The 21,924-nt window shown below is 42.1% G+C and overlaps 2 protein-coding genes across 3 annotated transcripts; both read right to left on the minus strand.

Moving 5' to 3' along the window:
* Positions 1-1,941: 1,941 nt before the first annotated feature.
* Positions 1,942-5,897, minus strand: nup42 (nucleoporin 42). The gene is made up of 7 exons (XM_040121020.1): positions 5,550-5,897; positions 4,212-4,527; positions 4,026-4,114; positions 3,829-3,905; positions 3,468-3,554; positions 3,249-3,351; positions 1,942-2,900 (listed from the first exon to the last, which is right to left on the minus strand). The coding sequence occupies exons 1-7, from the start codon at positions 5,749-5,751 to the stop codon at positions 2,371-2,373; spliced, it is 1,404 nt and encodes a 467-aa protein (XP_039976954.1). The 5' UTR covers positions 5,752-5,897; the 3' UTR covers positions 1,942-2,370.
* Positions 5,898-8,175: 2,278 nt separating this feature from the next.
* On the minus strand, positions 8,176-20,252 carry LOC120786672 (gasdermin-E-like). Of its 2 annotated transcripts, none has more exons than XM_040122218.1 (10): positions 20,194-20,252; positions 12,549-12,777; positions 12,181-12,373; positions 11,678-11,855; positions 11,267-11,387; positions 10,798-10,902; positions 9,751-9,872; positions 9,276-9,447; positions 9,077-9,147; positions 8,176-8,473 (listed from the first exon to the last, which is right to left on the minus strand). In XM_040122218.1, the coding sequence occupies exons 1-10, from the start codon at positions 20,206-20,208 to the stop codon at positions 8,240-8,242; spliced, it is 1,440 nt and encodes a 479-aa protein (XP_039978152.1). In that variant the 5' UTR covers positions 20,209-20,252; the 3' UTR covers positions 8,176-8,239. The 2 variants fall into 2 exon arrangements, with proteins under 2 accessions (XP_039978152.1, XP_039978153.1); XM_040122219.1 differs by lacking the exon at positions 20,194-20,252 and adding an exon at positions 14,416-14,591.
* Between the last annotated feature and the right edge of the window lie 1,672 nt (positions 20,253-21,924).

Genomic DNA, 21,924 nt, shown 5'->3' on the forward strand with positions numbered 1-21,924 from the left:
ACCAGCACTGAATCCGAATCAGCTCATTGGCATTCCGTGGAGATGGGATACAAGCAGTGGTAGGAGCATCTGTTGCTGTCACCGGCTGATGTACTGACCCCAATGGCCGTGTAACAGCAATAAACACAATGTGCATTTAAGCATTGTATGTCATAGAAAAAAATGTTGGAGAAGCCGGCGAGGGAGGAGGAATTTCTATAGCTGCAGGCGGAAGTTATAATTCAAAGGATTGATCCGTTCAGTGCTCCGACATACATACACGGCTGCAGTACATGGTCTAAATAGGGAATTAACTAGATGGACAGCCCCTATTTCCCCGATGGAAAAGTGTGTTAAGTGTATTAGAGAACCATATGCAGTGTATGTCTGGTCCATGTTCCTGGGGTCAGGTCAGAGTCAATTGAATTACAGTACACATGATGGTCATGTGACTGGGTTTGTGTAAGATATGATTTTACGGGAGGGTGGGGAGTAAAGGAGGAGTGAGTTTGTACAGCACATGGCAGCTGTGTATACTGTATGTGTGTGTGTGCGTATTTCGACTCAAATGTCATGTCTCCAATTCCCTCCCTCCCCCCCAACCAAATACCAGGAGGAGGGGGGAGAAGAAACGACTGCATTCAAAGATCACAATTCTCAGTATTAAACACAACAGGTCAGATTAGTGAAACTGAATAATTTCTTTAATAGAATTTAATTGCACAACTTTATATGGGTCTTAATGCACTCCAGAGTGTTTGGCTGTGTGTGCGCAGGCATCCAAAGAGTCATCCCCCTCATCTTTAGCATTGCACTGATTCCCTCTGTGCAGCTCAGGCAAACATTGCATAAACACAGGTAGACTAGCAATTTGATGCCCCAGCACCAAATTGATTAGAATTGCTCATTTACTGTTGGGGAAACAAGCATTCACAAATGCCAATATTTCTCAGCTAGAGAGTCACCGGATGGCAATTTAAGTAAGTTTCACTGAAATGAGCATGCAAGTGCCTTTTCATAAAATAGTCTCTGGTTTAATCGTTCATTAATCTGTTGAATTATTTATGTAGTATCTGCTAGCAGAGGGTGGGTTGGAAGTTACTGCTGACAGACTGAGAAGTAGGAGAGAAAAATGGGTACATTGCGCACTGCTGCTGGCAGTTAATGCCTTGTTACCACTTAGAGGTATGCATAAAATTGCATTAGTTATGTGCGCAATGCTTTTGACCCGGCCATGAGATGTGGAATGTGGATGATTTGACATACAGAAAAACACTAAGACGCACCCAGCTCAGTTGCTGATATCACAAACTCCCTGTCAGCTGAAAATATGCTCCACTCAGCAGAGCTGCAGCCCCTACAGCAGCAGAATAGCTTATTGGTGTCTGTCTGTTGCTGTATTCCTCTCCTTGTGGTCCCACCGGCTGCTCAATGCCTAATGAATACATATTGAATAGCTTACTCACTCACTGTCATCTGCAATCTCCCACTCTTTCCTCTCTGCTACTGGATGAAGACCTACAAGCAGATGTGAATGGATGGTCTTGGACTGATGCGCCTTTGTTCAGTTGTTTCAATATTGTGTCACATTACAATCTGTGTAAAAACAAACAGAGGGAGAATAATACACGCCCTGAGGAAAAAACTACCTCTTGTTTTCAAGTATCTCCTAAGGTACACAGTTATTTACATTTCCCTAGAATCTCTTTGTGCATTATTACAATATTAAAAAGCCTGAGGTATTTTTGGGCTTGTATTCTGACACCCTCGCCTGCCTGAGTTGTGCAATTACAACCTTTACAAAAGGAATTCCCTTGATGTACGATCACAGCATGTCAGTTAAAGGACTATTATTCTCTCCTGAAGCATTCAGTGAAATACATTTGGAGGTAAGGGGACATTATGTCTGAATTGTTGCAAGAGTTCTTCAAATAAAAGTTTCCAACCAAGTTCAAGGCATGTTTTTAATGTTTTGTTGTCATAACTATTTTAGTCTGGTACTCATACAGTAGACTTGCATACTCATGGACATCATTTTCTCATCAACTTATCATCTCAACAGATGGTAAAGGGGAGAGTATTTCACAGAATCCGAACTGTATATTTTAAGACATTCAATAACCCAAAAGTAGTATTTTATGACAACACATATTTCAAAAATATATACCATATACTGTGCAACTGTACATAATGTATACTTTGAGAGGGCAAATGGAACCAAAGCAAGTTTCCCCAGATTAAATTGATCAAAGTGTTGAATTCATCAAATTTTTTCAACATTGGCTGTATCTTATGAATGAATTCGGATTTTTAAAAAAGCTCTATACAAAAAAAAAGTTAGTATAAATTATATCTCTTTATTTCAAAAATGTTGTAGATTTTCCCAACATATCATACTACCAGCAAGTCAGCTGGAGGAGGTTTCAAAGGAATCTGACCGAGAGTGAACCGTTTAGCCTTGAACTGATTCAGTTCCTCTGGAGTCAGTTTGCTCTCAGGTGAAAACAGACTGTCCGATGCCCCACTGGCAGACCCGGCTCCTGCTGCAGGTGGAGCAGCAGTTGTCCCAAACCCTCCACTCATCAGCCCAAAAAAGCTGCTGCCTCCTGTTGCAGCAGGTGCTTCAGTCCCAAAACCACTCCCAAATCCTCCTCCGGTGTTTGCTGTGGAGGAGAAGCTGAACCCCAAGCCGGAGCCAAATCCTGAAGTGGCTGCTGGTTTGTTGGTGGCCGGAGCAGCGAAGGAGAAAGTTGAAGCCGAAGGAGCAGAGGAGGAATCAAATCCAGAGGGAGGTTGTGTGGGAGCTGCTATAGCACTTCCGAAACCTGTCGAAGACGTTGGTGCAGCTGAGGAACCAAACCCACCACTTGCAGCAGAAAAGCTGAAACTGTTGGCCGGCACTGGTGCTGGAGCCCCAAAGCCTTCATGGTCAGAAAGATTTTAGAGATGACATGGGAGCAGTGGTTAATATGGATTTGATAACCTGATCAGCGTATTCAGACAGGAAAACAAAGAGCCACTTGTAGGCATTTTGTTCTATAAATCTACAAATTTGAATCTAGATGCATTCAAGTGCTTGGCATCACACAAATCAGCCAGTTGAGTTGACTCAAACACTGTAATACATGTAGTCAAATCATCTGCTCAAGCACTGTATTCATGAGAGATCAGGGATAATTTAAAGTAATAGGAAAGCAAAAATATTGCCTAACATGTCTAACTGTTACTTATCGACTCACTGATACAATGAGGTAATACTTTATCTTCACCTTTGCTTCCAAAGTCAGATGTAGAGGATCCAAATCCAGTCACTGTCACGGAACCAAAGCCACTTGAGGACGCCTGAGGTGCTGGGTTGTTTAACTCCGCAAGCTACGGGGAAAGAAAATATACTAAATATCAAAACGTGTTCAGTGTCTTGAATAAAAGGTCCTGCATAAAAACAGATGGAAGTACTGTTACAGTGACTTTGTATGCGTGTGTCTCACCAAAGCTGCACGGGTGGCTGGATTCATAACCTTCAGTTCCTGGACTCTGCTTCTCCACTGGTTGAGTAACTGATTGACACCATTAACCTAAACACGTGAAACAGGTGTTTCTTAGACTTTTGCACATTTTAAAATGCCTACAATTCATTATTTGACATTTGAACAAACACTTGATTAATTCAAGATCATGTGACAAAAATACTGAAATACATTTTCCTTATTGAAAGGAATACTCGTATCCATGCAGAAGACAAAGAGTCAAGTCGCTTCAGAAATTCACAGAAGACAGTACCCTCTGGACTTTCTTATTGGCCTAAAGAAAAAAATTAGGAATGGCATTAATGAGTAACACTCCACTTACATAGCCCTGCAGATCTCCTGAAGCTCCTGTGGAGTAATACTCCAGCCTGAGCTCTTCGGGAGAGAGATCAGTGAAACCTGAAGAAATTAAAATCAAATTTCACGGTGACTGATATAATAAACTGATCATTTACAACTAGTGTTGTGGCTACAAATGACAGGAGAAATCATGTAATTGCATGTATATATGATACAGACCAGATAAAGGTATCTTGGAGCTAGAATAACTCGAGAAGCACCACTGCCCTGAACTCTCCCAAATCTCCATGTCCATCTGAATGATCTCCCTGGGTAATCATTAGACAGACAACATACGAATTAACTTCTGATGACAGATAAACATTAATTTTAATTCTGCACAGCCGAAAAAACAAGCAGACTCACAGTTTTTTGTCGTCATCTTCATCACCAGCTGTTACTCCTTCTCCTCCTCCTCTTCCTCCTCTGTCAAAGGTGCTGGGAGTACCAAGCGCTGAAAATCTGTTTTGGGCAGAGAAGCTGAATTCGGAGCTCTTCGAGTTATCTCTTCTCCCTCCACCTCCTTCACGGCCCCAGTCATTCCCTCCTCCTCCACCTCCTCTACCCCAGTCAGCTCCTCCGCCTCGGCCCCAGTCATCACCTCCATGAGACGAGAAGGATGAAGGCTGTATATAGCCTCCTTTTTGCTGGTTAGGATTCACCCAAACTCTGTTCCCAAAACCTAAAACATGCATTGAAACCAATACCAGTCAATGTCAAGAAAAAAAATAGAGTTGCTGAAATGCTAAACCATTACAGTCATTCTTTTTCTCCATATCGTAACTACCACTTTCACTTCTGTCTACTCAGTATAAACGATAACTATAACGTGGCTATCCATCCTGAAAGAGGGATTCCTCCTCTGTTTCTCTGTGTTTTCGCACGTGTGTTCAGTGTTTCCTTATCAGAACTGAGGGTCTAAAAGATAGAGAATGCCATTGGTTGTACAAACTGTAAATCCCTCTGAGATATATATACTATTTTGGCACATAAATAAAATAAACTTGACCTACATTATATCTGTGAGTAGAATAACAGCAAACATTGTTTACTTCTATGTTATAATGTCTCGTTGTGTTTCGCTGTATTGCTTGTTTGTCTTTGTTTGCTGACAGTGCTTAATGTCCTCACATTATCAAGTCAATCTGGCTGCAACAATGATATGATTCTGTTGGTTTCACATACACAAATACAAGAATACAAAGTCTCTATGATCATCACCAATACAGCCAATATCCCGCACAACACTTGGCATGTTTGCTGGCTGATGCTGATAAAAATGAATTATCTTTAAACTCACTTTATAAGGTACATCTAACTAATGTAGTCTTGAACAACTACGTGGCACAAAAATCCTAACTTTACTGTCATGAAGGTTACAATCGTCAGTTTGTTAGTTTTAAAATGAGCTTATGTTCATTTGGAATGCTGTAGTTTTAGGTGTTGCTAATATTGTGTCGAACCTTATTGATGTTAGTTGAGGATAAGTTCAAATAAAATGCTTGAATCGACCAGCTCGCCAACGTTACGAAAAAAATGTACAATGGCTCAGGAACGAGAGTTAACAAACCAGCCTGAGGTTAATGGACGACAAACACAGGTTTACTTCCACCTGGCTTGTAACTGTTCCCACACAACGGAGCTGCTACCAAGAAACGACACTTTAGGGAGATTAAGTTTATATTTATTTCTCGTTAAGGTTACCTCCACCTCCTCCTCCTCCTCCTCCTCCTCCTCCTCCTCCTCTGGACTGCTGCTGACCAGAAGAGCGGCTGTAGTTGTTGCTGTATCCACCTCCACCACCTCCTCCACCTCCTCCTCCTCTGCCTCCTCCCCTCGGATGCTCATTCCAGCATTTTTCGCCGTAACGACAACGGCCCTGAAGAAAAAAGCTGCATATCGTCATTTCCACTCGGCGTAGCCTTTGTCAACGTCGCTGTTTTTCCTCCGGGCTCCCAAGTATCTCCTCCTCGCCGCAATGTTTTCGTGCGACTCCCGACGAGGAACTCGCTCGGGTCGCAGCAGATTTACGTCACGGTTGACGATCGACAATGCCAGCGACCACAGCGACCCCACGTGGCGGTGGAGTTAATTTTCAGTAACCCGAGATGTTGAGGTCACAGCTGGTTTAACACACCCGTCACTCATTCAGCAGTTCCTCCACAGCTGTTTTCAGGATCAGGAGTTTCATTACATCTTAAATGTGTCAAAGATAATACTTCACTCCACAGAAGATATAAAATGTGACAAACTATCTGCTTCATGGGCTGGAAGCATAGGCTTTGTGGTTGTTCTGTCTCTCTTTGTGGTCATTTCGGGTCTTTTAATTGGGCTCTTTGACTTTTGGTCAAGACATATTACCAGTCACTTCATACAGAGGATGAAGTGCCCAGTAGGCCCATTTGGTAATCCATCTATGGTTAGGCCCTTTTTCCCCCCATGCTGCACACCATACACCTTTCATACCCCATCACCTCTGAATTTCCTTGAAGCAGAGACTTTATAGCAGCCTCTACATAACAGCTTCAATATATGCCCAGAGACGAGAATTTTTGCGGTGGAATGATACTACCTGACCCCAGGTTAATTTTATTCTCATTTGATTAAACACAGACTTTTTTAACAATTCTATCATGTGACAATGACATAAACTATTTATGATCTTTAAACTACAAGATATATAATTTAGTGATGCAAAATCTTGTACCATTTCTAACAAATTTAGAAATTAATCCCATTTTTCCAAAACTCCAACTGACAAACAGAAAATTCGGGGCTTTTGGGGTCTGGGATAGCTGCCTACTTTTATGGTTGGTGCCATTATCAGTTGGTAATCCACCCTTGCTAGCTACAAGTAAGTGTATCTCAGAAACTGGCACCTGAGTGTATTCAATAATGATAATAATAGGCAACCGTGTAATTTGTCCTGCCCTTACATGAGCAATAGTTTCTGAGATACAGTATGAATCATCCATGGTCTGTGAACACATACACACACTATACTGACAAACTTTCTCATCAGTCATAAGTGAAAACACCTGTGTGGGTTTGTGCCATATGAGCATAACAAACACACACACACACACACACACACCCTTGTACAGAAGTGAGTACAAGAGTCTGGTGTGTATTTTGTGGGTCTCACACCAAAACAGCCAAAAATCCAGAAGTAGGCCCTGTAGGCATTATGAATAACAGAGTTAGGGGTAAACTCCAGTTAGTGACGTTAGTGAAAGTAGGACTACATTGGTGTCCACCCAAAGGTGGTAAGTCCGGGCAGCACCATTCATCAAGGTTTACAAGATTTTTAATAAAAATGAAATAAAAGTTCAATTGCTTGCCGTTTTCACCACAGAGCACAGGAGTTAACTTCAAAAGTAAACATTTCCTTAAATATTTTTTCATATTCTCTATTTGCCTTTCACATAACACAATGTGATGAGCTTTGGTAGGGGTATGACAAAGACTTAAAATACAGAGATTTTCAAAATGTATTAATAAAGGATAAAGTAAAGCATTTTTTTTCAAACAACAATAAATTATAATGTTAACTGACAAATGGGAAAGTGTCAAGCCCATTGCGAAGGCAGCTTCACAATACTATTGTTCACGTACAAACACATACATTAAAAAACACCAGGTCTTCATTTCAACATTATACAGTATTTTTGGAATTCAAAGCAGGTATTAAAGGAAATGTTAAATATATAATATTTTTGTTCAACACAGCTAGCTTCATAACAAGCAATCAATCAAATCAAAATCAAAATCCTACCGTAGAAATGTCGTCCATTTCGTGTTCTGTTGGCAAGCATCAACTTTCACACTTTCTTGTTCATAGAAAAACCTGTGCTCTATGACGTGAACATTTCTTGAGCTAGGAAATCAGATCTGCTGTCAGCTTAATCACTGTGCGATTTCAGTCGATCCAGTGGCTGCACGTTTTTTTCTAAACCTATCGATGAACAAGACACATTTTCATTGTGAGCTAAAACTTCACGTATTTAACTTAAGTGCCTGATCAAGTACACGTTGACGTGTCTCAGTGAGACAGCATCACAACTCCTCAAATTATATATACCATATATTATCATATCATCATATTATACATGTATATATCTTTCTTTACCATGTACAAAAACTAAGGGTTTGCTTTAAGTGGTAAAAATATATGTAGGAAAAGTGATATAGTAATATAAAGAATATATTGTTATAACAAATATTAAGCAATATTAAAAAAAACAAAAATAGTAATGATATAAAGATCTTATGCAATAAACTATAGTAAGTTTAGACTCTACAATAAAGTAATAATAAACTTTACAATAAAGAAAGAAATGGGCAGAATATAGACCATGAAAAAGGAAAAAAAAGTGCACAAGCAGAAACTCCTACTACTTCAGTCCATTACACAGCAAAGACAATCCATGTATGCTGACGCAAAGGAGCAAAAGGAGAACTCCTGTTTTGTCTCCTGTCTCCGTCCACAGCCTGGCGAAGTTTCTCTTCAGCGTCACATTGATGGAGCTGAGCAGCTGTTCTGCCAGTTGGAACGCTTGGTTGTCCTGCAGCAGGACTGGGAGACACTGGATGGAGAGAGGCCCGCTGCTGTTCTTTAAACTGCACATCTGGTGAAAGCAATAGATAAGTAGCTCTCTGTCGTAACGTCATTGGTTTTAAGGTTTAAATTTTGTTTTTCTTAAAGGAATGGTCCAGCATTTTGGGAAATACGTTTATTCGCTTTTCCTTGCAGAGAGTGAGATTAGAAGATCCATACCTCTCTCTTGTTTGGACAGTAAATATGGAGCCACAGCCAGCGGCTGATTAAACAAATGAGATACAATGTGTTAATTGGTGAGTTCTAGAGGTGCTGCTAGATGGGTTTTGGCTAGCTGTTTTTATGCTAAGCTAAGCTAAGTGGCTGCTGGCTGTATCTCCATATTTACTCCACCGACAGACGGAGTTGTATCAATCTTCTCACCTAACTCTCAGCCAGAAAGCCAGAAACCATATTCCCCAAACCATATTCCCAACTTTTAAAACAAATGAAAAAAATCTAACAGAAGCTTATTATTTGATTTTTTTTCTGATGCAAAATTTAATTTTTTAAAATATTTTCTAAAATAATTCACGTTTTTTTGTACTGAGTCAAATAAATACGTCAGCGATCATTTTCAACTCATATATAGCAGGTAACAATTTAAAGCAATGGATGAAACAAGTTAACTAACCAGTGTGTCGAAGGCCTCCAGAAAATCCGCACGGCTCTCGCTCAGGAGGCTCAGAGTTTCATCAGGCAACTCTACAAGAACATTACACACACAGCAAGGTTAAAGTATAGAAAATGACTTCTAGAGCACTATCTCGTGTTGCTCAGAGCACTATGGGGAAAATGTTTAAAGCCCCTCAAGGTCGGGAGTTTCCTCTCACCTTCCATAGCACTGACCAACAGGTGAGCTGCAATTAGGTGAGCAGCACCGGCAGACTGGGTGCGCTCAGTATGACTGCCTGAGCTGGGTCGGTCCAGTCTGGCTGACACTGGTTTTCTCTCTTCCTCTTGCTTGGCAATGTCAAGTTTTTCACCACTGCACAAGTCCTCCAGCTGACGGAAAGAGAGGCACAGAGAAGCGGGAAAATGGAGGAGGCAGAAAATGTAAAAATACGGGAATGGTGGTTCAAGCTAGCATTGAAGTGCCATAGTTTTTTGGCACAATATATTTGTCTAGGAAGGAATAAACAATGGTTTTGGGAGAATGTATAGATCCCTTTGGGTTAGTTTACGTGTAACACAATTCCCCTAAAGAGATGAGCCCAAATCCTGATTAGCCTATTTTCACAAGCTGAGCAGGGGCTAGCACAAACATGCAGTGTACTGATGTTGGGGTAATGCCACCGTGTCACTCACCACACACTGCAGATATGACAGGGCAGCTCTGTCCCTCATTGTCTCTCGGAGCTTCTTGAACAATGCATGTTGAGTTAGCTGGGGGAGCTCTGCCAGTGGAGACAAGTCCATCTCCTGTGATCCTGTCAGAGAACAGGGGATTGAAGATGAAGCTACACTGACACAATATTTGGCCGGTTCTAGCCTCAGTCACCTCCTTCGATATGATGGATCGCTACTCCAGATGGTTGAGAGGACAACCTCCCTGACAGTTGCTTGAATTTCACGGTCTTTTCAGGAATTACTAGGCATTTACAAAGCACTTTAGGTTTTTGCTCTTCACTCATAAGCAGTGACACAAACAAAGCTCATGTATCAACATAGATCTATCCAAGTAGGCCATGTCTATTTCTTGCTTCATCTTTTCCATCATTTTCAATCACCAAATTTGGCATATAACCCTTTGTTTTAGGATAATCCACATTGTTCACCAACACGTAGTTACGGAGGTCCTCTGAACTCAACCTATTATCATAATTCTTGAATACATTATGCAATTACAGCCACATTGTGATGACGCATGCACATATCAAGTCAGACAAGTCCTGCAAAATTTGATGCCTATACAATAGGTAGATAGGTGTAGGCGGGGCTACAGCAACCTAATGCATCTCATGATTGATTTCGATGCAGACCCAAATCCAGATGCAGAGTAATTAACGATTAATAACTGAATGTTCATACGTATTATAGTTAGTTTTAGTTCCAGTTTTTGCTACTGGGGGCAGGTCAACCCAACCATTGTATGTCAGAACAAATCATCCATGCAACTGCTGATGCAGCAATTCATGAGATTCACAATGTCATCTGTTTAAGGGAGAAAAGAGAACTTATGTCAGTTCTATCATTTCACTTCTTCATAAAAAAAAGGGAAAGTGGGGCGTGTTGATGATATTTGAATAACGGTAACTTCTTTGTTATCGATAGGTTACTGGCTAAATGTTTGAATGAATGGACGCAAACCATTTTGCAGTGCACTCAAAGGTACGTTCTCTGGATCATTCTCACTATTGCACATGCTGTCCACCGCATTCAAGGAGTCATGGGATGGCCAGGACATAGCAGTTGAGTCCGCCTCAAAGCCTCCTATGGTGCCAGGCTGCAGGCATATATCTGAAAATACACACAACATCATAGATCAACACAGAGAGGAAGGACCACAGGTGTGGTAAAAGGTGCAAGCATCTTAGCAAAGACACAGTCAAAACACATCATTGATCATTAGCCTGTGGGATGTTGAAAAAAGGATGGATCCATGCAATATTTATTGAAGGCATGGTGTTATCTGATATGTCCACATTCAAATTGCACAATATTTAAGATGCACAGCTACAAAATAACAGAGTTTAAGGTATGTGGTTGTACTGTAAATGAGTTCAACCCAAAATGGAGAAATGAAGCTGGGATTCACTCTCTTCTCTTAAGACGTTTTCCTGTCTGTAACAACACACACACACACACGCACGCACTAACTCACCATAATGTCCATTTTTTTTAATCTCTAGTTCCAGGATGCTGTACGCAATGACTGTACCAGAGGGGATCTCCAAAGAAACGTCACTGTCCATCTCAATGTTGTTGCCGTCCTTCGCACACACCTGCGGATACACATATAAACAAATACACATACACAGGTTGTGATTTATAGAGTTTGATACTGACTGCAATATTTTTGGATTGAAGCTCTGATAATTGTACAGCTTAAATAGACTTTAACCAATTTTAAAACAACAAACAAATAAGTAAATATTCAGTGTTTCCCCCAGAAAATTAGGCTAAAATGAATCTACCAAACACACATATACTCTATATAATGATCTTGTGTGTAATAATGAGTTTTAAAAAAAGGTTTCTTAAAGCATAGACAATCAACCCCATCTACATGCACCTTAACAGAGCTCCCCAGCATGCCCAACAGCCCGAGCACCCCCTGAAAGGTGCACTGCTCCTTTTTCGTCTGGGTGACGGAGCAGGAGTTGGTGGTGAGGATCCTCTCCTTCACCACGGCCAGCACCTCGGCCCGTTTCTCCAGCTGCTGCACCAGCACGTGCTGCATGTCCACCAGCCTGGAGGGAAGAGGAGCGGGTCTTAATCTACAACAGCTAAGTGAGCATTTAGAGAGATTCACGTGGAAAGGGCAGATTTGAAACAGATATCCAGTCACAAGAAAGGTGTAAAGATTCAGTGCAGCGTACTAAAGGCACATGACACTACTGATCTCTGTAGCTGTGGTAGTCTTTGCGTGACACTGGTCTAAGGAGTCAAATGTCTGAAGTCTAACTACAGTTTTAGACTCTCCATCTCATCAATACCAATTCATCTTCTGTCTACTTCCTCTGATTAGCTGCAGTGTGTAAACAGTAAATCAAATATAAATAAATAAAAAGGAACCTATCGCTGGAGTCACGTAGCAGTTTCTTCACGTCCAGTTCCTCTTTCTTCAACTTGCCAAAACATGATTGGAGCTGGGAAGTGCCCCGGCCCTCCAGTGTGAGTCTGGCAGAGCCAGCCTTGGTGTCCAGCTTCCCAGAGAGTTTGTCTCCAAACGTCCCCTGGTAGGTCAGAAATTCTGTCTCACACACTCCTGACGAGACATGTGGTGTTGGACGTGTTTGAGAAATGCTTCGTGCACTTTAAAAATATCTACTTTGTGAAAAACGTTAATTACAAAAAGGTAGAAAGTATGAGAATAATTTATTATATACATATAGCTTGAGTTGTTTTTTTTTTTTTTAACACAAACACTCACACCTACATACCAGGACTGAGCACCTTGTCGCCCAGCAGCAAGTCGCTTAGAGTGAAATCTGTCGGTTGGTACTTTGGCCTTTGCCAGAACCAGATCCGGTTGCGTTTGACGACAAGCGCCATGGGAACCAGTTTGTATGAGTCATTCACTCGTGACACATGGATGAGGCTTCCCTCTGGGTCAATCTGATGGACGAAGTTGGCAGTGGCCTTGGAAAACATGGCTTCAGCACACAAGGACTGCAGACAGCGAGCAGAGAGGGAGAGTTCAAAGGCTTTAATTTGACCTTATTTGGTCTGAGAGAAAAAGACAAGAGCTCCAATGTGCTTACACTGAAGTACTACACCACTAAGGGTGATTTCCTGTTGGTGCTCGCCCCAGTTTTCCCTCTCTATAAAGTGTATGCAAGTTTGAGAAGTCCCAATAAAGCCAATCAGATTGCGTACAGGTGGTTGTGAGTACCATGTAAACCCCAAACCTCTCTGGGTCCTGAAACTAACTTGACTCACAAGGCCTGAGGGGAGTCCCCTGCATATTGTTAAACATATTAGTGTGCATGTAAATACACACACACACACACACACACACACACACACACACACACACACACACACACACACACACACACCTCAGCATGCTCATTCTGCAGGCCCAGTTTTCATTGCATGAATATTTAAAGTAATCAGGCGTAAGGGGGATTTGTGCAGTGACGGAAGAGAGGGAGAAAGAAGGGAAGAAAGTTTGAGCTGTAACCCTGTCGGTTTGAGGAATGGTAAGGTTAAACAAAAGAACACAGCGCTGGCTGAGGGACAGAGAAAGAAGCCAGTTGGGGGAAAAAAGTCTAAACCGGGAGAGAATTCAGACCTCTGATGCTTCTGCCCCGAATCAAATCAAGAACGCCACCGCTCTCCCATTCTGAACATCACAAACTCCCCTTGACTTGACATGCTTTCAGCGTGTTGCGTCATTTGGTCTGAATAATTAAAGCGTTGTGGTAACATCAGTTGGGACCTTCCTTCTCGGCTAACAGCAAACTTGAATTCCAAGACCTCAAATATGCTGTTTCTAAATATTTTACGTTTCTTTTGTTTAGTGTGATCTGGACCGAGGAAACAATGGGGGGGGGGGGGGGCAGGATAATAGGGAATAACCATTTAACATCTGAGGAAAAGTTTTGACTAAACATAAAGCAACATGCTGTGTAGTACATTTGGTTTCGGTGGCAAGCATTTCACTTAGTTTGTGCTATGAGAGAGCATGTGTGTAGTAGCATGTGTTTATGCCTATGTCCACTAATGTAAAGGCAAATGCAGTGGTCGCTGGATGGTCACCGTTAAGCCTATAATACAGCCCATAATAAATTACTTGCATCTTTTCAAGCTAATGTGACTTCAAACTTTATCTGATCAATTTACTGAACTTGCATTCTAGTCCATGCTAGACGACGTTAAACGAAAAGCAGGATATGCAATTTCATATAAAAACCGTTGCCAGTGTAAACAGAGGGCTACACACAAGTTACGCGCGTGAGCGCGCGCGCACACTAACACGTGTTCCGGTGCGCGTGTTTCCCGGCAGCCCACTCAATTCGTAATCACCGTAACTTACCAGGCTGCGCTGCGCGTGCTTGCACGGCGAGATCGGCTGCGCGCGAGCCTTAAGGACGTATGACTGGGATTATGAAGTTTAAATCGAGGAGAAGTCGAGCGGAGAAAATCACGTTTTTCCGACCGCCACAACACACCGAGCCGGGCGCGTTGGTTGGCTGGAGTAAGCGTGACCGACACGGGAGTCCCCCTTTTTTTTTTGACCGGTGTTCTGTCTGGCAAAAAGCGGATGAATGACCCAGTTACTGTATAAGTGACGATGCCGCTTACCTCAAATGAGCCTAAAAAAAAAAACGACCCTATGAAGACGACTTTTCGTCGTAAGTTCAAGGCTCCTGTCCGTTCAGTGGTCACTCCTGGAATGCCAGCGGGGATGCCATGCGCAAAAAGTAGACCCAGGAGGGAAAGGAGCGCGGAGGGAAATAGTCCTCTGGATTTGACAGTGACTCCTCTCTCACGGGGTTAAGTGCAGAGTGAAAAGGTCGTGAATGCAACGACGAGGACTGGAACAGAAGACAGTGATCGGTCAGAGCTGAGTGGTGGGACTGTACAGTGATCCACATGTTCCTCCTCCCACTGTTACCAACTGTGATCATATGAACTCTGGTTTGTGTGTGTGTGTGTGTGTGTGTGTGTGTGTGTGTGCGCGCGCGCGCGTGTGTTTCAGGGCATGAGCAGACTTGCCTCTTTAATTTTCTTCTTTTAATCAGTAAATTAAGACTGCACGGGTTTGCAATCATGCCTCATTGATTCATTCATGGCAGTCATGGCTGCCCAAACTGTGTAACGGTGGGGCTTTGTGAGCAGGTCTGCAGACAAGTGTTTATATGACATTTATCTTGAAATCACACAAATATCTCACAAGCCAACTGAATCCGTGTGTCCGTTCACTGAAAATGGAGCAGTGCCGGAGGGTTGGCCGAAGGAGTGGCAGATGGTGACCTCAGTGAAAAATAGCAGTGGGTGGGTGCATTTTGGTTCGTGACACGCTTGTCACGAACCAAAATGCACGCTAAAAAAGGTGATAAGCACCTTTTTTAAGGGCTGTCAGGGAGTTGTCACTCAGATTTGGAGATAATGGTCCTCTGTTCCCCAGAGGTATGGCTGCACCCAGATGCAAAAACACTATGTGGGTGTAGCTGGTCCAGGACTACTGTAACAGGCTGCGGAGGACCTGTGACCACTGCTCGCAATCACGTAAGAGGTATTCTGAAGTTTTACTTGAGTAGAGGTAATAAGTTCACAACACATAAGTGAAACTTTATCAGCAAAGGGCACGAAAGTATCAAAAATGAAAGCACTGACAACGCAGAATGTCCTCTTTCAGAGTTATAATTTATATGTATTAACCGTATTATGACGTTGTAATTTTAACTACTTGATATACTGTGTGATTGTTAAATCTATTTTATTATGCAGGTTGTCGCGGATCATTCGTTTTGTAGGTGGGTCAAATCTTAATCTGCCAAGAAACTAGCAAGGACCAAGTGTGATAAAGAACAGTATTGACTGCTGAACTGTAGTGGAGCATCAGTATAAAGTATAAAGTACACAGTATTTTTACTGTTTTCACAAAGATTAGTTTAAATGTGTTGAAGGAGTGTATGAAAAAGTCAGCCAACATGCAAAAATTGAAATTGCCATAGCCACAAGGTTAAACCCAAAGGTACCTCACTGCAGCAATTCAAAAATGTAGTTTCAAGGTGCATGACGTTGACTATACCCTTCTGCTAAGGGGCACCAAAGAGGGGGAAGAGGGGTTTTTTTTCTTTTATTCATGTCAGACCAATCTAACTCTGAAGTGTCAAAAGTAAACATTCTCAATGCAGAAAAATGCCCCCTGTGAGTGCTATTACATTACTATTACATATTATAGCATTCAGTTATTACTGATGTATTAACGCGTAAGCAGGATTTTACTGTCGTAGCTGGTCAAGCTTGAGTGAATTTTTCAGGTATTCCATCACTTCTCAGTACTTTAATCTAAAAATTCAGTATATGTTTAAGCTCATCAAATGTTTTCTTTGTGATGTCTTAATAAAGTACCTACTAACTTTAGCTGTTTAGTAAAAAGTATAAAGTGGCATGAAATACCCCTCAATTTTTACACAACGTTTAGTAACCAGACAGTATAACTGGACGCATACAGTATCACCTCTTTGTTTGCTGTTTGAAATGAATGCACCCCTATTTATTTGTAGGTAACCATGGGAACGGCACTTGAAGCTTCACCACAAGGTTTAGCAAAGGGTTTGTGGCTGACTATTTGACACAAAACTCCTAAATAAAGTCATAGACACCAGAATCAATGAATTTTTTACAACTCATTTAACCTGTGCGGTGAACGTGCGCCTCTTGCAGAATGGGACCCTGCTCATGAGTCAAGTCCAGACAGGAACGGCACAAAGCACTTAGCCGAAGACCAGCTCAGTAAAATAGCGGGGAGGAAACAAAAAGGCTATATTATAGAATTAGACAGGCCACTTTGGGTTTAACATCAAAGCCCTACGACCAACAATTTCATTTTCAATAAATCATAGTGCCGTGTCCAGGAAATGAAACACTCATTTCCTTTTTCTTCCAGGACTCTATTGGACAGCATTTCCTCTGAAATGTGAAACATTTAAAAAAAAAAGCCACTGTAAAAGGCTGTACTTTTTAAGGAAACTTAAGAAGGCTAGATTTGCAAGTCAAGTACATGTTAACCTTTAAAGTGGAGCGATAGAAAGCATCCTAACTGGAACCATCACAAACTGGCATGGGATGTGCACGACCCAGGATGGGAAGGCTCTGCAGCGGCTGATCAAAACCACCCAGAGCATCACTGGTACCCATCTGCTGGGCAGTAGTGATATTGGTGAGGTGAGGTGCCCGTGCAGAGCCCAAAGGACGCTAAGGGACCTACCCCAGCCACAGCCTGTTTAGCCTGCTGTCACTTGGCAAGCGATACACACGTATCCACTGGCGCACCACCAGACTTCAGAGCAGTTTGTTTCCTCAGGCTGTGAGATTACTGAATTCCTCCTCCACACAAAAAGTTTTATTTTTATGACTTGATTATTTATTCATTCATTAATTATATAATTTTTGTTTTTGTGAATGGCATAAAGAGACTACATCTATAATTTTGCTATACAATCTTGTTTTGCATAATGACAATTAATACTAAATGAAAATAATTAAAATGTTATTCATTCTAGCATAACCCTGTTTGTTTTTCAAACAGTAAGATTCCCTTTTACACCAGAAAACGTTTCGAGGGTGAAAAAGAAAAAAACAGATTAGCTATTGCAGCTTGAAAGCTGCATGTGAGTTGCTTTTTTGTTTTTTGTTTCTTTACATTTTTAAATTTTGAAATAGTGTTCTGATAAATCAAAATGCATTTGGATATTTGATAACACTGCCAAAAAAATTGGCAATATTTTTAAAATAAAAAATAATTTTGTCGTCATGTGATTGATAGGAATCTCCTACAATTCATATAAGTAGCTACTCTAGCCCAAACATAAAAGAAGACGTTTGTTGACCATGCTAGTGCTACTGACTGAATCTCCATGGCAGAGTCAGGAAAATGTAAAGCTGAGCGCAAACGTGAAGATGAGCGCAGGATATTCTTACCTGAATGCGAGGACTTGTATTTTTTGCAGAAGGAATGGGAAACCCTTCGGCTTGATATCCCAGACTTCACTGTCACATTGTAAAGCTTCAAACCTGGAGGACCGTTTCGCCTCACTCCGTGCGGACATGGCGCAGGAGTTTCGGTTTTTCCAAAAATGTTTGAAGCACTCGCAGACAATCCCATTGGCATCATATCAAGTGGAATGGCAGTTTGTTTGCGCTAAAAAGTCATACACTGAAGGGGAATTCCTAAAGGGTGTGCCTCAGGATTTTGTTGCTGTCCTCAATCCTGACAATGACAATTTGTGTCAGACCTCCAGCTTTCACGGCACACTGTTGAACAGAGAATATCAGATATTAGCCACTCAGTTGAAACACAATTATACTATATACGGAGCTGGAGAAATGCCGGTATCTCAGCTTTCAGCTTTCCTTGGGATGAGTCTTGGGATGTTCAAGATAAGCCATAGCTGGCAATCTTTGTACAGTTTGTGTCAGAAGACTTCACAATCAAGGAGGAGCTACTAAAAGACAGGATCTGAGGCATCGACCTGAACTCATGACCGTTTCTGAGAAGGCAAATTTGCAATGAAGTGAAGAGGGCTGTGTCTGGAAGAGAAACTAACAAGAATAGCCACAGACGGTGCACTTGCTATATTGGAATCTGCAAATGCCCTGTAGGGCTGTGTAAAGCTGAAGGCCGTTTTCCAGATTGTTGGGCATTTCACTGCGTCATCCGTCAAGAGCCCCTGGTGTCTACGAAGTTGAACTTGAAACCCTTGCTAGAAATTGTGAATTTTACTGGCTCTCAATCACAGACAGTTCAAAAACCTCATAGATGAACTTGATGACGACCTTCCCAGTGTTCTTCTCCTCCACTGCACTGTGAGATGGTTTTCAAGAGGTAACTTGCTTTCCCGTTATTTTTTTAACTTCTGAACGCAGCGAAATTGTTTCTGGAAGAGAAACGTAAGGACTGGTCTGAGCTACATGACCCTCAGCGGATTTCAGATTTGGGGTTTCTTTCGACAAGCGGCATCATCTGAACAAAATGAATCTAAATCTGAAAGGGAAGTTAAAAATGCTGCATTTTTAAGTGTTTTCACATTTGTCAACAAACTCAAGAGCTCTCAGATCCATCTTCAAAAGGGAGAGCTCGCGCATTTTCCTCTCTTAGTTGACGGCAAGTGGATAAGCAGCCAAGGTCTCAAAAGGGTGCATGCTATGCAAAACTGGATGAAAATCTGCAGCACAGTTTTGAGGATAAACAGATCACAGATCAATTTCCTCATCAACCCTTTCACTGCTCAATTGGATTGTTTGAAAGCCCCTTTAGTGGCAGACGAAGCAGCGTCCCAGTTGGAGATGACTGAATTTTCCGAGGATGACAGACTTAAATATGTTTTGAGAGAAGTTTTGGAAAATTGTGCCCACAGACAGATATCCCAATGTCAAACAGGCGAAGCTCAAACTAATGCCAATGCCTGGATCAACTTACGTCTGCGAATCAGGTTTTTTCTACACTGTAACGAGTGAAGTCAAAACATCGCTCTCTTTCTCACGGACACATGGGAAAGGGTTGCTTTGAGTGGCCACAACTGAGTACAAGCGAGATCTGAAAATGAACAATAGAAGAATAATGCAACTTAGTGAGCTGATGATATGCTTCTTGGTTCTGGAAAAAAAGCTGGGTTATTCACGCTGTTAGTAGTAACCTTGCTAGCTGGATGTGAGAACAGATAAGCAGTTTAATTCATTTCTTACAATTATGGTCTTGTGTTTTAGGTTCAAATCCTAGCGTTAACAGGCCTGCTGTGTTTAGTTATGGAGTGGACATTTACTTTTTGGGAGAGGGGTTTAGCAAATGATCAGTTCACACACACACACACACACACACACACACACACACACACACACACACACACACACTCACAACTGTGGCCAGTTTAGGGTCACCTGTTAATCCAACCTGCATGTCTTTGGGAGGAAACCCGTAAAGCACCCGTAGAAAACCTACACTGGCAGAGGCAGAAAATGCAAAGTCCACACAGAAAGACTCCAGCTGATTGGGGAGGATCTTATGATCACCTGTAAGGTGACATTGCCAACCATTTCACCACCGTGCCAATTTCAAATTAATCTAGCTCATGTTGTCTGCTTCTCCTGCTTTGTTCTTTTTTCAGGACCCTCTCTAATGGACACCTGTCAATCATATGTACACACATTTGAAGGCAAATGAGGAGTGTGTGCAACACAAAGACAAACACAGAGACAATGACCAAAATGTCTACAATTCTTCCATTAAGAGCAGGCTGACATTGTGCAGTTTCGACTGCAATAATTCTGGATGATGCTGTGCCAGAGCTTGAAAAGATTTATTATAACAGATTTATTAGGCTGCATTAGGTTTGGCCAAAGGCTGGAGCTCACCCTGACCTGCTCCATTTACAGCCTTTGGAGGGCGGGGGTCCTCTTATCTTTGTCGGGGCAGCTGTTGAAAGAGGAGTAGGAGGCAAAGCCGTCACTGCTAGTGTCCTGTGAGCTGCTGGAGGTTGAGGTGAGGGGAGGTGGACAAGCTGGAATTGTTTCAGCCTTTCCACAAATTCCTCAATCTTACTTTTAGCTGACTGGAGCTTGTATCGATCAGATACCTCTTTCCCTGTTCAGATTAACAGCAAAATACCCATCGTAACTCAAATTTCTGTTTTTTGTAATCACATTTCACTATTTCCCTTCAAGTTCCCAACAAAGAAGGCCATTTTCACTGAGCAGTACGTCTTCACAAGAGCTTTCCTGCTCCGCCAAGGTTTACAGACATGACCTGGGAGGGGATACGCTCTCCTAGTTAGTGCAGCTGCTGTAGGAGTAGGAGTGGATGGTGTCAATTCACAGGACTTCCAATCTGTGAAATGGCCCTCAGGTCACTGGTGGTGTGAGTATCACAGTGCTGAAGCTGTCCACAGAGCTGATAGAAATGGCCGGATGTGATCTCCTGTCTCTGGCAGTTATCTTAACTACAAGTGTAATAGGCAAGATGCCTGCCCAGATGAACCTCGTTCTCAACAAGAATAGGTCAAAATCTGGAATATGGCTGGACCGCCCTTGTTTGTCGGTTTGCTTCTCTCCTACTCTCTGTGCTCACATATACAGTAATTTAATACAGCCTAACTCCCAATAAAGCTGTTCTCATTTACATGTTTTTCTGTTTCTGTTGTCAGACGACGCAGCAAGTATGAAATAGTGACTGAAACGCTGCCCATTAAGACGACATGTTAACCATCAGTAACTTCCAAGCCCTTTCCAAGCTGCTGCTCTGCGCTGCTGAAATCCTTTTTCTATAACTGTGACGTCACGTGACAAAAATCACAATACACATGACAGATGTGACAACACAACGGCTGTGCTGTGCTATTTACCTGTAAAGTGTTCACTCAGAGAGGAAGTTAGAAGCTCATTCACTGTTAGAAGCTCATTGTGTCAGCTGCTGTGCGGTCAGCTGAATGAATCAAGAGGTGTGCCTGCAGAGGGAGAGCTCACACTCACAGGGCAATACTGGTGAATCTCAGCTTAGGAAAGTAGCGAAGGTTTGTTCAAAAAGTTGCTACATTTGTCTCTAGGTACTATTGTGAAGAAAATAAAAGGGTGTGAAAAGTCTGTAAATCTAGCGACAAAGAAATTAAGTTTGCAACACTGCCAGTAAACGTCCCCCTGATGACATAATAGAAACTGTTTGTGGCTCTTTATTTTGAAAGACCAACCGCCAATGGGGAAACTACAACACACTGTCATGTGGCATTCAGCTAACCAATGGTGCAACTGTATCACTCAGCCAGTTTGTCAGTCAGTCACGGACATTCGCATTTATAGGGCTGGCCCCTGGACATGGACGTGATCCTCCCTCCTTTCAGAGAGGATTTAGGGCTCCTTCAGGGTCAAGCTGGGGGCAGAGGTGAGGCTATACCTGCTGGACGGAGAATCCCAGTCAGTAAAGCATACAGCCTCTCTGCGTGTTGAATAAGTGTGGCCCTCTCAGCTCTCTCAATGGCCAGGATCCCAGACATCCTCTAGCTGAGAGGCTGTTCTCTCAGGTGGTTGTGAAAAAAGTATTATTTGCAGTTAACTGAGCTAATAAAGTCAGTTATTTTCAATTCTTGACAAGAT

Source organism: Xiphias gladius, chromosome 24, assembly GCF_016859285.1.
Source record: "Xiphias gladius isolate SHS-SW01 ecotype Sanya breed wild chromosome 24, ASM1685928v1, whole genome shotgun sequence".
Classification (NCBI taxonomy): Eukaryota; Metazoa; Chordata; class Actinopteri; order Istiophoriformes; family Xiphiidae; genus Xiphias; species Xiphias gladius.

Excerpts from the sequence above, each read along its gene's own strand:
- nup42 (XM_040121020.1), bottom strand. The coding sequence starts at position 5,751 with ATGACGATATGCAGCTTTTTTCTTCAGGGCCGTTGTCGTTACGGCGAA. Across the intron at positions 3,555-3,828 it reads CAGGAGATCTGCAGGGCTAT|GTTAATGGTGTCAATCAGTT; the intron begins GTAAGTGGAGTG and ends TCACGTGTTTAG. Across the intron at positions 3,352-3,467 it reads CAGCCACCCGTGCAGCTTTG|CTTGCGGAGTTAAACAACCC; the intron begins GTGAGACACACG and ends CTTTCCCCGTAG.
- LOC120786672 (XM_040122218.1), bottom strand. Across the intron at positions 10,903-11,266 it reads TAAAAAAAATGGACATTATG|ATATATGCCTGCAGCCTGGC; the intron begins GTGAGTTAGTGC and ends GTGTATTTTCAG. Across the intron at positions 9,873-10,797 it reads GGTGGACAGCATGTGCAATA|GATCACAGGAGATGGACTTG; the intron begins GTGAGAATGATC and ends GTTCTCTGACAG.